General features: G+C 39.1%; 1 protein-coding gene across 4 annotated transcripts in view; it reads right to left on the reverse strand.

Annotated features, from left to right (window-relative positions):
• Positions 1 to 17,438, reverse strand: part of snx9a (sorting nexin 9a) — a 49,003-nt gene that overhangs the window by 15,068 nt on the left and 16,497 nt on the right. Inside the window, exons 5-12 of one of the 4 annotated variants that reach the window (XM_088934080.1) lie at positions 16,539 to 16,613; positions 12,612 to 12,777; positions 9,072 to 9,107; positions 6,511 to 6,652; positions 4,089 to 4,173; positions 3,766 to 3,891; positions 2,853 to 2,970; positions 1,988 to 2,118 (exon numbers count right to left, since the gene is read on the reverse strand). In XM_088934080.1, coding sequence (XP_088790206.1) covers positions 1,988 to 2,118; positions 2,853 to 2,970; positions 3,766 to 3,891; positions 4,089 to 4,173; positions 6,511 to 6,652; positions 9,072 to 9,107; positions 12,612 to 12,777; positions 16,539 to 16,613 — 879 coding nt within the window. The remainder of the gene's footprint in view (positions 1 to 1,987; positions 2,119 to 2,852; positions 2,971 to 3,765; positions 3,892 to 4,088; positions 4,174 to 6,510; positions 6,653 to 9,071; positions 9,108 to 12,611; positions 12,778 to 16,538; positions 16,614 to 17,438) is intronic. The other 3 variants (XM_088934099.1, XM_088934091.1, XM_088934108.1) reach the window with 3 other exon arrangements.

Below are 17,438 nucleotides of genomic sequence, written 5' to 3' on the forward strand. Positions count from 1 at the left end.
AAAAAAAGCTGTTCTGATATAAGGCTATTTACCACCACTCTGCATGGCTGTGTAGTTATAATGTAACCAATGCACTTGTAGCAATGGCAATGTAAAAATAACACACTAACACAATACTTTGAAAGACAGATTTAACATCTTTTACATATTTTACGTTATGATGATCTGTTGATCAAAGAGTCTAAAATCCAACTTACAACATTCAATTTTAGACTACAATTTAAGAGTAATCGCTCCATGAGTAAGTGTGGTTGAATGGTTTTAAAAGGCTGTTGAGAAATCTATGAAAGGTAGGCATGTGTTTTGGAACCCTCTAGTTGTGAATATAAGAGCTTCAGTAATGTGAGGGTAGCATCTTCAACTCTTCTTTTAGCCCTGTAGGCAAGCTGCATGGCATCTAGCAGGTGCTCTAACTAGTGGAGCGCATACAGTACCTCTGAACAATTCTCTCAAAGTAATTCATAACTAAAGAGGTCAATGCCATTGACCTGAAATCATTTGATGGCTTGGGGAATTCGTGTTTTGCAAATACTATGATTGTTGCTTGTTTCCAAATGTGGGGTACTTTTTTCTGATTCAGAAATATTTTAAATATATAATTAAAAATAGGACTGAGCTGCTTAGCACATGACCTCAGTGCCTGCCCACTGATGATGATGTTATCAGGTCAAGGACATTTCCTGACTTTTTTCCTTCCTGTTTTTTTTTTTAATATTTGAAGCATACTGTGCACCAAATTTAACCCTGGTAGAAGCAGTGAGCTTCTCTTTTAAATTCCCCAATTTCTCTGCTCAAGTTATGCATGTCAAATATAAGGTTCAAATTATTTAGCTCATCGGGCAGATCTTTTTATGTGTTAACCATCATCATTCACTGAGGTTCTGCTCTTTTGTCCTGTAGGACCCATCATAGCTTTCATTGTGCTCCACGCAGTTCTCTGTTCTCAGAACTGAGATTCCCTTTGATTTGTTCCTTATACTTCAGCAATTTGTTTACCTGAGGCTTATTATTTGAGTAAACCTTCGTTGGAATCATCTAAACTGTAACTAGATTCTAAAAAGCAACCCTGCAGACGCTGTGTCCAGTCATCTGGCCAGACCTTTAGTTGCTGCACTTGTGCTCTCTCCCTCTTCAGTGCTGTCCTGTAGCTTGGTAACAAGAACGCGGCGGTGTGTTTGGATGAGCCAGCAACCACGTACACCCCTCTGATCGAGCCATAACGCAAATCCACACAAATCCACAAATTCTACTGTTACTACTGTAGTTGGGCAGCTGACACAGTGGTACAAATTGTTCAAAGACTTTCTTAGGTTGCAGCGGTTGGCATTACAAATGCAATAAACTGCATTTGTTTAATTTGCTTTAGGATGAATGTGCACAACAGTTACGAATATCTGCGGGAATTCTCTGTGTAGATAAAACTGTCTCACCGATATTGGCAGTACCTCAATATCAGGGATACAAAGCCTCTCACATACTGTGATTATGCTGCATCATCTTTTGTTAATATACAAACACCTTGTCAGTGTTCTTCTTGTTCCTGTTCTATCTCAGTCCAACCAACCCCCCCCCCCTCAATGCTCAGGTCAGGTCTAGTGCTGTTATTTAATCTTGAAACTATGAATAAGGAACAAATAAAAACCAAGGGATTACTGAGGAGTAACACACGACATGATGGCTCAAAAAAGTTGATTTCTACACTAAATCTCAGAATTTAATGTTTCAGTTAACATATTCCCCTTTTAAATGAATGATTCTTCCTCAGCGAATGCATCTGGGCTGCCTTCCTGCACAGGACTTTAAGGGGCATTAAATCTTACAAACAGCTTCATCTTTACAGCCCTTCAAACCTATTAAAAGCTTTAAGGCCACAGAGTTTTAATTATCAGATAACTTGCTTCATAAGCTGCAAATGTCCAATGAGACCATGCAGTGCTAGCACACAGGAAGAAGCTACCCCAAGATGGATATGAAGTTCATACTGTACCTTTTCATCTTTGAAGCTGAGGAAAAGCTGGAAGACCTCACTATAGGAAATAACAGGATGCCGACACATCCTGGTCATCCAGCCCTGGAGCCTTTCCATCCGCATCTTAATGAACTCCTCTTCAAACCGTCCTGCAACACAGTTAGGGTATGAAAGGTGCGCATCTGTATTGGGTTTTAGAAATGTGTGATTTACTTGTAACCCTCAGTATTTGCAGAGCCCAAAGTAGCTATACTCAGAGGCATGTATTCTGCTTTCATTAAGGGGAACAAAACTTAATCTGTATCCCTTGAAGTGTTACTCAGACTGGATAGAAGAGTCGGAAATCAGAACACACTCAAGTTGAATTAAAAACGCATGTAGTCATTTGCTGACTGTGACTAAGATTCCCAAGTGGCGGTGAAAAATCTGCCAAGTGTCCCTGGGGTTGGGTGGACTAAATGTAGCCTGGTTTGCCAGACAGCATCTCTTGAGACCGGTTAGGTGCCTGCAAGCTTCCAGTGACCTCAGTGAGAGAGGTCCTCCTCTAATTAGTGCAAACTCAAGTTAGGTGCTATAGAGCTTGCAGCTTGCAGCATGTCAAATGACCAATAGGTTTTTTCTGCTTTATACAACCCATCGTCTCCAACTCTTAAGCATCTGGGCACTCCCTACAACCACTTCTAGCTTCATACTAGAATGATGATGTGTGCACGCTGCACAGCCACATGCCCACCTGTCAGAGCCTGGTGGTTCCATTTTTAAAATAAAAACAAAGATGTGTGCCAGCCTACTTGCAATGAAGGTGACATTTTGGTTTCCTTTTAAAGGAAAATCTGTACATTGAAATGCTAAAATGCATGCAATACGATTGAAGAAAATGTACCTGTAACCTGTTTATCTGGCAGAGACGGAATTGGAATAGCGGAACCAAACTTATCCAGAAGACGTTCATACAGCCAGTCAAAGTGCTTGTATCTGTGATTGACAGGTCTGTTTGTTGTCTGTAACGATTAACACATTGCTGTATGAGGATTTACAGAGCAAGAGGTAATGTGAACACAAAGAAAATAATTTTATTAAAACATAATCTGAGCTTTTGAAAATCACATAATTTATAGAGGCAGAATATAAATATACCTTTGATATGGCTTAAAACTAATAAAAAATGTAACACTTCAGTGCTTTTCACTAATTTGATTTAGTAATATTTTTTAAACCTGTTTCTAGGTCACAATGTTCTAAATCGAGCATCGCATCAGATGCAGGACAAAAGTAATAATCACTGAAGTAATAATACAGATGTTTTAAGAAAACAAAACTATGGTGATTAGCTAATGTTTTGTAATACAGTAAAAGAGAAGAACACCACACTAGTTTCTCTTGCATGGAAGCAGTATTAAGCAGCAATCATTTGCAGTGTTAATTCCGCCCAAATTTAACAACAGACGGAGAGACGGAGGAGTTTATTTGCCATGTGTACATGTGTATGGGAATTCTTATTTGCGCTGTTCTCTCAGGACATGCACAGTACAGCAGACGACAGTACGACAGACAACACCACACAATGTAGACAGTCCATTACAAAATGACAAATAATAAATAATGACAGTAAGTACAGACAATAAACAAAGAAAAGCAATAAATATAAAGAGAACAATAGGTGGTAGGAGGCCAAAGGGAAGAATTCAGTTATGCATTTTCAACACCCTAGAAAATGTACAGTAGCTAGGTCACAGACAAATATATTAAACCAGATCCAAAGTGGATTACAGGAAGTCTTGAACAGCCACACTTACACTTGGAGTAACTTGGTATTCAATGTAACTCTTCAGGCCATACATTTTGGAACCCTTCTTGGGATCTGCTACAACACAATCTAGCTGTGTTTCTGGATATAGCCACACTGGCCCAACCTCTCCAAGCTGGAATTACAAGAAATAATATTTAAATAGGAGATAACAAAATGTAGTGTACAATAACATAGCCATCATATTGCTTAAATGCTCACAAATTAAATGGTAAAACCAATAAATGCATAAATAGATCTAAAAAACAAAATAAAGGTAACAAATGAGAAGAGACAGTTCAGTCCATCAAGTTCTTTGAGCTGGTAACTTACATAAATTGGTATCTTTTCTTTTGTCTTCACGGGTTGTTTTGAGAGAAGATATAGCTCTGGTCCCGATTTAGAAAATCCAGGAAACCTGTAAATATATAATGTTTTGCAATGTCCTAGAAATGAATAAGGTAAGAGAATTGTGAATACTGTTCAGAGGTATTTTTTCTTAAAATGGTTTCCACTTAGACTTTACATTATAAAAACAGCTGTGAGTCAGAGAAGGTCGTTCATATCAGGCCTATCTGGTAGTTAGTAGCTAATTGATCCAAGGATTTAACCAGGCTGTGTCTTGAAAGAAGTACTGGCTTCAACAACATGGCTGGATAGTGTGTTCTATACTGCCATGATCAAGATGTATTTTACCTGAGAAGATATTTGCTTAAGAGTAGTCTCTTCATAAGGCAGGAAACAAAAAGTGCCAACATCTGGCCAAGTTCATAACGCTAATCAGCAGGCTAAGTGGGAACTTTCTGTACTGAAACTTAACAGAATACACTAGCAGTTCCAACCTTTTAGAGAGTGTAAACACCTTTTCAATTTTGAAATATTTCACGAACCATGTTTTTTACGCACTGCATTATACTATATATATGGAACTGTAATGTTAGAACTAAGAAATTATTTATACTCACTACACATTTGTAATGTACACAGTTTAAATTATGTGAAATTTGTATTCATCATCTCAGTAACTTTATTTCTGAACCTTAACAATGCATGTGTGTGAACAGCTAAGTATACTGAGAAACCCATTAGGATAACTGGAGATGTTACGACTTCAAAAGTGGGATGTCAGGTTGGAGCTATGGCTTTAGCCTTAAATTTAAAACCTATTCAGAGTTTTCATTTGTTTAGTCCAGTGGTTTAGTCTAGGGTTGCTAAAGGGGATTTGTGGACTTATCCACTGAAAGCGATAGATTGCAATTAAGACTACATTCATAGGTTGGAAACTTCATGCTGGATATAGAAATTCAAAAGCTCATCTTAATCTTTGAAGTTACTGTATGTAAGGTATTTACAAGCTGGTAGTAAAACTTAAAACGCCTGATGACAGTAGCATCAATCATACAAATACAGACAAGGTGACAAAGACAAGGTGCATTTTTTGTTTTTTTTCTTTCCTTTTTATATTTCAGTTCTGTGGATCGCATAATGGAATTGTTTTGGAAATTTAGACGAGTTCTTTTTTGTACCCATCTGAATCAAGCTTTTCAACTGTGTATTTTTCCTGACTCGGCTCGTGGCTATGAACCACGCATCTGCTCGCACTGCAGACTTAAAAAAATGCAGGCCGACTCCTCCGACCTGCCCACCTTAGAGTTGCTCATTATTTTACTCCTCGCAGGCAAATCATTTCCATACCAGAGGTTCAGCACCAACAGAGGGAGAGATGAGTCCTTTGCCAACAGCACCTCGTGTCTGCAAGCACCTGGGAAGGCCGCAGGCGTCGCTCAGTTGCCGAGAGAGCCCTGCCTAACTAAACCAATCTTAACCTCATCTGTGCTCGGCCAGTTATGTTCTGTCACTTGGAGAGTCCCGCATGCCAGTCAAGTGACATGACCAGGCTCACATGATAGGATTATTATACGCTTTTTTGTATTATTCATTTTATACTCCCCTTATTTCAAACTGCTAATTGTTACTTTATGTCCCGCCCGCATCAACAACTCTTGCACTGCCTGAGGAGAATGAGGAAGAGCAGACATGCTCATCCTGGTGACACACGTCAAGCTCAATGGTGCCCTAGAGGACAGCAGGTGCAGATGAGAGATGTGCCGTCTTTCTCCCAGTTCTCTTTGAAACCCTGCCAGGCAGCAGAAAGTCACAGGAGGAGCTTTCTGTCAGAAGACCAGCAGGGCATCTGGATATCTGGATTACAGAGCTCAGCTTGCACTAAAAGTGAGTACCTTGGGAACTCACATAATCCATCCATTAATGGACAGTTGCTTATCCTGATGAGGGTTGTGGCAAGCTGAAGCCTATCCTGGAAATACAGGGCACCAGATAGGACTGGTAGCACATGACTCCTCGTCCCTGGGAATCCATGCCAGTTCCACAGACAACAGAGGAAGAGACAGTTTAGAATAGGCTATAAAACCAACCCATGCCTTTCCACATGAACAGAGGGAGAGCCTGTGAATTCAACAGTCACCCAAGGTGTGAACTGCACTCTTAACCTTCAGGTTGTGAGGCAGTCGCAAAAGCTTACTATCAAAGATAGTACATTAGATAGATACATTCAAAGATGTAAAACATTTCCAAATGGATGTTCACATCTTTGAAGGTGAAAATGTGCCACATTCATAACCTTACAGGTAAAACTGCAGAATTATCATCTCACATAATACATATTAGCAAAAACATTTTAGAAAGCCATTTGTGGGACCAATCTGGGTTACACAAAAGGAACGTTTCATCTTACTTGTTCAGAGCAATTTTCATGGATGAACCATGGGCTCCAGCACGGTTCATGGCTCCTCCATCTCCAGCTTCCGACTCTGTGAATCCCCCTGATGACTTGATTTCATCCCAGTCGTCGTCCCATTCATCATCATCTGCAGCCCCTGAATGAAACATCGGCAGACTGTAAAAATGTGCCGGGTACTGAAAACTCATCCATTTCATTTTTCTTTGGAAAGAAACAGGGGCGTTGGCTTCAATAACATTGCTGGAACAGGCTACCCAGCCGTGCTGTTGAGGCTGAAACCCTGGTTTCTTTCAAGAAATGACCGGATGAGATACCTGGATCAATTAGCTACAGTACTTACAACCAAACAGGATAAGCCAAATGGCCTCTACTTGTTTCTAACCTTTCATATGTTATATAGTTCTATTAACTATTCCATAGTAAATCAGGCAGCAGTTTAGAGTAATAGTTAGGTCTGTGAACTCTGGGTTGTTAGATGATATCCCAGGTGGGATGATACTGGTGTACTCTTGAGGAAGGTACTGCACCTCCCTCATATTGCTCCAAAAAACACCCTAATGTGTAAACGGGTCTCCAGTTTGTCACTATCACAAGAACTAGATCTCAACTGACTTATTTGGTGAAATAAAGAATTAATAAAAAGAAATGTGGTCCTAACCACTTTGGACAAACTACCCACTTTGTAGTAAATTAGATGGGCAGACTGTCCAAAAATTGACAGTCAGTTCCTGGATGCAGTTCTAGGTGCCTTCTTAGAAATCAGCAAACTCTTTCATTTAAAGCATAATTGAGTTAACCATACTTTCTATACTACTGAATAAACAACTGCTGCATTATGAAAAGGATTCTTTAAATTTATCTTATGATCAGACTATGCTGGAGAATAAAATTACTGGTTAACCACCACAAAGGGCTTGTGCCTTTGTGTGATATTCAGATGAGGTGAGGTATCAACTGCTTCTACTGTTCCCATGCATTGCTTGCATTTAAAAATAAAACCAAAACATTATTAGTTATGCTGCAAAAAAAGACCAAGCCAACAAGACAGAGCCCAGTCAGTTTAATATCTTGATTTTATATTTCCTATAACCCAATTCCTACAAGCCAATGGGATCAATGTTGTTTTGCGCTGGAAAATCACCCCCACAAAGTTCTATGAACTTATAAACTGGAAGAACAGGTTGTGCAGTCCAGTGAGGAAGAAGAGAGTTTTAAGATGATTAATGTCAGCAGAAAAACACCAGAAACATGGGAATCTGAAATCTGAATTTGGGGAAAGAGTGTCTGGATCTGGACCTTTACTAATGGCAGAGAGGAGAATTCTTCAGTGTAGCAGGAAACCTCCTGATTGCCACTCCAGGCTTCTTCTCAGTACTGATTCCAGTCTTTGAGAGAGGCAAGCTCATTAGAGTGGGTTTTTCCTTACTGAACACCAGCCAGTGCAGCTTTCCCTGAACTGGCTGCCAAGAGCAGCAGCTCCATGTGACTTAAACTCAACCCATAAACCTCATAATCAGCTAACTCTTGCCCTATATACAGTACAACACCAATTTACTGTGCAAATTAGGCCAGTTAGGGTCCTATATAAATATATGAAACAGTGAAGGCTTATTAAAAGCAAAAACCTCTACTTGTAGAAACAGTATGAAAAAAGGACATTCTGTTTACATTCTGTGATGCAAAGGAAATCTTAAAACTACTATATATAAAGCATGCAGTATATTTAAGTCGTGTCCTTCATTTCATACAGTATGTGTTGCCACAATATGTTATCAGTTATGTGCTACTATTTCAGTTTCTTGTGCTGTGAAAACACACAACCTTGGGAAAAAGACTTTGTCAGAGCTTCCAGGATGTGGGTAAGGGAAACAGATTTACATCACAAAATGATGAAAAGTCTATTGCAACATCAGCTCCTTAACATTTCAGTTTTTTTTGGGGGGGGGGGTTTAGCAAAGAGACCCTCACAAGCAGGAGTGAATTGAAAACAGATGGACAGATGGACAGATGGACAGATGGACAGATGGACAGATGGACAGATGGACAGATGGACAGATGGACAGATGGAGCACAATTTATTACAAGCTCAATTAGGAAGCTGAACAGATGAAAATGATGGATCTTAATATGAAAGCACCTGAACAAAGCACATTTGCACCTGGACTGGCTGTTTTAAATAAACCCCTGAAATATAGAAGTCTCCTAAATATAATGGTTTCACTTAGTAGGCAGTCTAAAAGGATCCTGGATCAAAAAGCAAGCAAACTGAACTCCCCTTGTTTTTAACCTCTCTCTTGTTCTCTGTGAGAGTAAATGAGACAGAACACCCACAACAAAAATCACACAGAGTATTCCCTACATTATATCGACTGGCAATTGTATAAACTATTCTTAATCATGCAGTCTGAACGAAAGGTTAGACAAATGTGAATAAACCCACAATATGTTTGCAGGCAGGCAAAAAAAAACTTCACCTCAAGCTGTTATTGCACACTCATGCTGCAGATTAAAAACTACTCAGTTTCTGTCACTAGCAAGCACATTATGTGGTATACCTGTACAATCAATTAGGTATGGATAGGGATAGATATCTTGAAAGAAAAAGAAAAAAATGTGTTAAGGTCTAAATGAAAAAACTGAACACATTGCTTTTTTGATCTGAGATATACAAAAGAATACCAAAACAAAATATTTATCCAGAAGCTGAGGTTGTTTGGCATTAGGGAAGGTATTTTTCTGAATGGAAAACATTCATTTCCAGAAGGGAAAATCGAAAAATAGTAAAAAAAACATTTTGCAGTATTCGTAGCGATATTGTTCACTGAAACTAAAAGTTTACACACAGCAAAGATGTAGTGTAAATGATTTCTTTTACAAGGTTTATGATGCCACATCTTGGCAACTGTTATATGAAACATCAAAAACTAGTCCAGAGGCACAAACATAACATGAAAAACATTTGCACAAGACTCATTTATTCCATGCGTCCCTTGTGGTCCTCAGTCATAACCCAGAAATAAGAAACTATTGTTTCTATAAATAAGAACAGTAAGACGATTATATGAGGAGTGTATCCTTCTAGCTGAGTAAGTTTAATTCTATAATGTGCAGTGCTTGCCAAATAAAAGCATAAGTGAACTCTGGTTCTTGGTCAGAACTATAGCAAACTCCATCTGGGATTCCATTCACTTCAGTTTGTACGAGACATACTGTAAATGTTCTCTAAATTTCTTCAGTGATAAAAGTATACAAAACTGTCAATTTAATTTAATGAGCTATGACATGATCAGATGGGACGAAGCAGGGCAATTTGGAGCTCAGGGATATCCCAAAGCAGACGTTTTGTGTCCTCAGTGTGCACAGATGTTTCATCCAATTGACTAAATAGCAGTAGCAGTAATAAAAATGTAAAATAAATCTAAAGAAAGTGCTCTGTACTGCCGTACATCACGTACAGCTGGAGATGTAATCTTCACATACATATGTCTGGTCTAAAGTACAATATTTCTGCACTGCCTCTTTAATTCACAATTTTGAATCCTCTAAAAATGCAAGCCATTTCCTGATCATAGCTTCAACCGTATGTACCGCAACTCTTGTGCACCATGGCTTATGGTACAGTGCCTTGAAGCAGTGGCCACCAGAACAAGGCCCGTTTCTCAAGTTTTGAACTCCAAGCAAAATGGAAAATGAAACCAAATGTGCGAGAAATAGGTGGTGCATTTTCTGTATTTGAAAAGAAGGGACCCATAATTATGAGTGTAAGAACATTACACAGACAAAGCAATTCTGCAAAGAAGTATCTCTGACTTGTTTCCTTTTTCATTTTTTCCCCTTTGTCATAGTATTAAGGAAGTTCTAAACTAAGACATCAACTTCCCCCTTTGGGGATTTTAAAAATCTTAGAAAGCAGTCCCTCACAATGTAAAAGAAGTGATAACTGTTCTGAGGAAACGCTTTTCATAAGTTTGTTTCACTTGATTGTGCGTTTTATCTTTTATCAATACTGATAAAGAAATCTGGAAAGATTACTGCACTTGAAAATAGTATCTAAAAAAAAAACTGTGTTGCTTGAATGTCCCCATTGAAATTATATACAATTAATCATTCAGAAAGATATTTGTAACATATGATTTATTACAAAAAATGAAAATGTTTTTATAGATATTCTTAAGTGATATTACCATATTTCTTTCTAATACGTTCTTACTACATTAATATATACTCTTACAATCATGATACGTCACTCCTGCAGTATAACCCATAAACAAATACTGCAACTGTTATTAATATCGGTGTGTCCTTAGTCAAATTACATTTCTCTTAAATTTCATCCATGGAAATCCAGCTACCTGTAGTTAACTTGCAGTGCAAGAATTAAAATAATAAGTATGGTTCAAAAGGGGCAGCATGATGAGATAGTAATTAGTGCTGCACAGTCACTGCTTTTAAGGCTGGGGCTTGATTCTAGACTTGAGTACCTTCTGTGGATTTTACAAGTTCCTCCCATGTTCATCTGGATTTTCGTGGGATCTCTAGTTTCCTCCCATGTGGAAATGCTGGCTACCTTCATTAGTGTGACTATACTGTCTCTGTGTGCATGTGTGTGCCCTGCAATGGACTGTGTCCTTTCTGGGATGAAGTCTCACCATCACCCTGTGTTTACAGGATAGGCTCTGGGTTGCCACAACCCTTACCAGGAACAACCAGCTTCTGATAATGTATCAATATATACAGATAGAAAAAAGAAATGCAACACCTGAACAGGCTGAAGAGTGACTCATCTGTGAAGAGGACTTGATGTCAATGCTGACGAGTCCATCAGTCTGGCTGAAGCCAGTCGGGTGTGATGTCTAGGAGGTGTACGCAGAGGACCTCTGACAGGTCGCCTTGCTCTAAGGCCAGCAGCATGGAGCCTCGCTATCCTGTCACTGATGCAGGCATCGTGTCTGCCGGCAGTTTCAGCAGCAGTACAGGTGGCAGATCTGAAACAATCTCTCAGATGGACCAGTCTGATGTGTCAGTCCTGATCTGGTGTGGTCAGTCATGGGCGACAGGATCTTGGACGGTCATCTGTCCTGCCGGTCTGCTGAAACCTTCACTGCAGTCGGGACACAATGGAGCAGCTCACTCCATAGTGTCTGGCAACACTGGCACATGACAAGTAGAAAACTGACTAAGTGTGGCCTTTTTCTTGCAGAGACCTAATCTTTAAATTAAGGCCTTTTGAAAGGTGACCTTATCAGGCACTGATCCACCTGGACCTCGTTCGGTAAAAGTGCACCTAATGAGCTTTCGTGTGATTGGCAAGTTGCAATGCCTCACTGAAAAAGATGTATTGCTGGTTAGAGGGCTTAAAACAAATTGACAACTTTTTATGAAAGTGCATAAGCTATAACTATAGTATTCTCATTCCAGAAAAAGTTGGGGTTCTTTTTTCCATCAGTATATTTGAAATGTTGTTGAGAGAGAGGGCGGTTAGTATTGTCATATATAAAACAGCTGCACAGGAAGATGTGAACTATTGACCTTGGCACTAAAGTGCAAAGCTGTACTAAAAAGGATGGCCTTCTTAGGGCTGACAGAATAATAATAAAAATGTGAAAATAAGGATTAAAACATCCAGCACTGGATCACACTGGAAACATAAAACTGTTATGATGGTGAACATACAGTAACACGTTGTATCTTGGGATGTACAGTACAATGTACTGTATAACTTGTAAATCCTAAATGAGTATCCTGTGTGCAAGGTTCAGTTTGACAAATGGAAACAATGCTTTAAAAATATAAAACAAAAATCACAACACAAACTGGCATGATTACCTTACCAGGGTCCTCACTTATATTTATATACCTGTACTAGAAAGATATAAGGTGATAACACTTAAGGAGCTGTATACATTTTCATTTTATAACATATTTTAAATTAGAAAGTAAGGATTATGTTGCTTCAAGAGCTGATATTTATTTTTGCAGGATATAATAAAACAGATGTCTAATAACCTTTTAAATATATTTTTAATTTACTTTATATAAATATACTGTATATTTTATATTCCTTCTCTCTTCTATTTAAATGGTTTAATCCATACCTGGACCTTGGTATGCTTGTGGGTGTCCATGTGCTGTCGAGTTCCAGTTGCCTGCTGGGTTTGGTGTTGCTGCTTCTGTACTCTCAGTTTTCCCTCCCCAATTATTAGTTGAGTTTCCAGTAGAACCAGCATTCCAGGTAGACCAAGGGTCGCTGCTATCGTTTGCCTGTAATATCGTAAGACCACCTTGTTATAAACAATGGAGGATTCTGGATTTTTAAGAATGATCAAAAATGCAATTTCCTCCCATGAGTTGATTCTACATTACAAGGCAAGGCAGCCAAAGTCTGGAATTCATATATAATAATTATTCTTTAACTCTAGCACACTATTTCTCAAACGAAAATTAGAGCAATGTTGTTCAAAACGTGATTAGCATTCAATTAAACTAACCTACAGAGAATTTACACACTTCTATTCTCACTACTTCTACTAGATACTCTTCCAGTTGCAACTGATTACCAATGTCCTTTGTGCACTGGGTGAATTGCTTTGAACAGGAAACAAATTGACATTACATTTTTTCCTGCCAGGCTCCAATAATCATTCCTGTACAACTCAGTCCAACTTTTTTCTCAAGGAAAATTAAAACTAATTCTTACTTACTCCTGTAAATAAAGTCCTGAAAGAAGAGCGAGGTACAGAATGAGTGATGCACTCCCTACTCCGTAAACTACACAGCCTGCATACTGTATACAGTAGTTCCCATCAATCAAGAAAGGCTTTGCTAATATCTTAAACTTTCATAGTGTACTCTTTCACACTGACAACGTATTCTAGTAGAGAAGTAATACTCATCTGCAGTGACCAAGATATTTTTCCTAGCACTTGATCTTTGCTCATCTGTAATCTGTTGTAGCTAAATAAACTCTTGTTTTTCAGGTCTCTGTCTGATTCATTGTTATTTTGCTATTTGAACCGATTATTGGGACGGAGCTCCTGCGTGCTGAATTCATAAGCCCAAGTGCAGGTGGAAATCCATAACTGAGGCAACACGTTTTAACCCCTGCTGTTTCACTGTGACTGGGATTTCCTGAGGGGCGCAAGTGGCTGCACAGTATTTATGGGAGGGTGAGATTAGATAGCCAGAACCCCCTTGGCTCCTGGCAATACAGTGTCCCCTTTGAGTTCAGCAGCCCATTGAGAAGCCTTAGACAAATTACATTGTCCCCCAGTCTGACACAAGCCTTGAGCAGATCAGAAAGGGTCCATTTTGTTTGACCAAAGTTCTTTGTTGCCCCTTGAAAGGGTAAAGAACAGATTTTACCAAGTAACATTTGTTTATTTTTTAAATGTAATTTTAAATATTATAACAAAATATAACAAAGAGATTAGTTTTAGAGGACAAACTGTTATTCAGTCAATGGACATGCATATTGAACTGCAAATGACCATGCAGTAAGTTCAAGAGAGGTAGAGAGGAATCCGTATCCTTCCCTTTCACATCAGTCAAACAAAGGCAGTCAAACACTTGGCAGGCAAAACAGAAAAAATCACTTTCAGATGTAACAAAGAGATTAGTTCTAGAGGACAAACTGTTAAATCAGTCAAAGAACTGGTTCAGAGGTGGTATCAGAGGTTTTCAAAGGTAATGCATTCATTATTCATGTCCTTGTTTTCTTACAGAAACTTCTAAAAGACTTTTATGGCATTTCATTTCATTTAGTGGACATAAATTGTAACTGCTTGTCAATTATGGCAACCTTCCTCATATCCTCTAAAGAATACAGCAGACATCTTCAAAGAGAAAATGAATAAAGGTTAGGATCCAAAGGCTAAAGGATTAATGTTTACACACAAATGAGCTGGAACCATTTAAACCTTCATTAATTTTAACCTTAACCTGCATTCATTAGATTAAAGCATTCTCACCATCCCTAGGGCACTCAGAGAAATTCATCATCAGTTCAAATGTACTGCAGCAAACAAAACTTAAGAATTATTTGAAAGTGCTTGTATACTAAAAAGAAGCTGTACTGTAGTATGATGACCTCAGGTGACAGTAGGTACAAGAAACCACTCTTTTTATCACAGTGATTCCTTGAGATGTTTAAAGGACAGACATTTTCTGAACACAGTATTAAAGCATCAACAAATGTTGTTCTTTCTAAATATCTAGTGACTGAACAAAATCTATAGAAGTGCACTTTAGATTTACTAATATTTCAGTAAATATAAGAGTGCAAATACTGTAGTTTGAACTTGAGGTTTTGTGGCAATCGATTGAGGTGCAAAATCACAATCAACATGATTGATCTAAGCATACTTAAAAGCTATAGATCAAGGACAAATCACAAGCAATGTTCTTTTCATTTTGTCTCACAGTTATTATTTTTCAAATGCTTATTTATTTTGACCAGATTACACTACAGCACAAATAGAACCATCACAAAATAAGACGCAAACAAAAGAAACATTTTTTGTTCTCAGCAAGACTGCTCATAATGTTGAGGAATGTTTTTAAGTAGTTTAATTGCTTACAAACTAATTCTAGACACCTTCCTGACTCAGCCTGCACATGTTTTGGTAGCTTTTGAACACAGCAGTAGTTAAGATTAAATAAGTCAATAATTGGTTCCACAACATAATAAATAGCTGAGTCAGAACAAGATTCAGAGGCTTTCTAGGAAAAGCGGCACAGGCAGTGTACAAAAAATCAATCACAAATGTGAAGTTGCTAAGTAGGGTATTAGGGTGTAGGATCTTTCATACGAGGCCAGTATGGCCTGTTTACACTTGGCACAGAGTTTACCAGTGGCTGGAATTCCACAGGCACCGTTTTTCCCAAGAGAAAGTCAATCAGTTCATGCCTGGTTGGTGCAGGTGGGTAATGCCGCCTCTTCCAGAATGCCTAGTTCCAGAATATCTCTGAAATGCTCGATTGGGTTCTGATCTGGCGACTGAGAAGGCCCAGGCATACAGTCAACTTCAGTGTGATGCTCACCAAACCACTGGGAGAGCACGAGAGTGCCTTGGGGATAGGGTCACGCCAGCCTGGAAGACGCACTTCACACCACGTTGCAGCCTTTTCTTCTTGCCGGGAAAATGATCACTCAGTACCATCGAGGATGAATAAGTGCTGAACGTGCCTTCTAAGGGAAGGCACCCAAACCATTCCGGGACACTGTGCCACACAACATTATAGAGCTACCTGAACCCTTCGCTGCTGGAACTCAGGGCAAAGGAAAGTTCTTTAGGATGGTTCCAGACATCCACTTATCTGTTTGTCCAGAACACGGTGAAAGATGATTCATCTGACCATAACACATCTGACATAACAAGGCTTTTGGTTCGTTTTGTGTTTTATTTCGTATTAAAGCACAGATGATCATGATGCTGGGGTATGGGCATCCGCTCATGGTGTCCTTTGCTGTTGATATCTTTCCCGCTCAGTTCCATGTTGACATCACATCATGAAAGTTCTGCTGTCCTGGTCATTGAAACAGCCAAATGCATCCCAGCAATTACCCCCACTTCTAAAATCATTGAGGTCTCCTCATGCAGCCATTCCAGTCTGAATCATGGTATGTCCTGCATTTTTATACTAAGCATGTTCTTTGCTTAATTAAGCCACCCCTGTGTGGACGGACTTCCATTCAACATGCGCCCAGTTTCCTTATTTACCCAGGTGCTTCCATTTTTTTGTTTTCTACCTGTTGCAATGTTCCAGACTACTGTGAATACAATGTACATAAAAATGTTTTCATTTGCAAACATGATTGCAACATCATAATGCATGAAGTTCCACTACTGTAGCAGCCCTCAACAGTCTGCCTGTAGTATCTAAGAGGGGGAATTTGATTGAGTTTTTTAAATCACAAAGTAAATCAGAATACAGGGGAAGTGTTGATTCAGTGAGATCATGCAGTTTGTTACATGGACATAGACCCATGCACAGTGTGCTTCCCATGCCGCATGTCAGGTTACCTCATTGGGGGAAGCTGCAGCAGGGACCGGAGTCTCCGGTGTGTCTGGCTGAGCTGTGCAGCCACCTAAATCCACCTTGAGAAAGAAGAGCCAAGAACATAAACCACCTGCAAAAAACTGTTAGGCTAAAAAGGGAACCCTTTTAGATAAACTGGTTTTCTCTTAGCCAGCAAAAAACCCCAAATAATTTTTTTTTGGGCCAATCATGGGAGGCCATGACAGCACAGGTCAGCTAGGCCCTGCAACAAGAAAAGTTCGAGGTCGAGCTGCAGTTCTGGTTCACAGAATCAGATTTAGGAGACGTGAAAGTCACAGTAAAGTTAACAGATTGTCATGACACATGCCTGACCATCCATTAATTTTCTACTAGGTTGTGGGGGAGCTAGAGCCTATCCTGGCAAGCAACAGGTAAAAGGCAGAATACATCCTGGATAGGACACCAGTCCATCACAGGGCACACACAGACATACCCATACCAGGGCCAATTTTCCCAATAGCCAATTAACCTACCAGTACTACCTGTTCATAACATTTCATTTTTATTAACAGGTTACTAGGTAACAGACAAACTCTTAAGAGGAGTCGGGTCTCAAAAGGACAGGTTACAACAGCTAATATCCAGTCCATAACCTGTTAAAAATATAGCAGTATTCATAATATGGCCACAGTTCCATCTGTAGGAACATGACATTCAGAGAGAGATGACTTCTGTGATCCGATGTTGCTATACTGCTCATAACAACTTATAAAACAACAAGTATTACAATTCTCAGAACCTTAAAACAATGCCATAAGTCATCTTGTTATAGTGCACAACTCCACAATGAAAAACAATCCATGTCAAAAATCAAGAATGGCCTTTAATTTACCAGTTTAACAAAGAATTCGTATTGCAGTACC

This window comes from Atractosteus spatula, chromosome 2 (genome assembly GCF_055471065.1).
Source record: "Atractosteus spatula isolate fAtrSpa1 chromosome 2, fAtrSpa1.hap1, whole genome shotgun sequence".
NCBI classification, from domain to species: Eukaryota; Metazoa; Chordata; class Actinopteri; order Semionotiformes; family Lepisosteidae; genus Atractosteus; species Atractosteus spatula.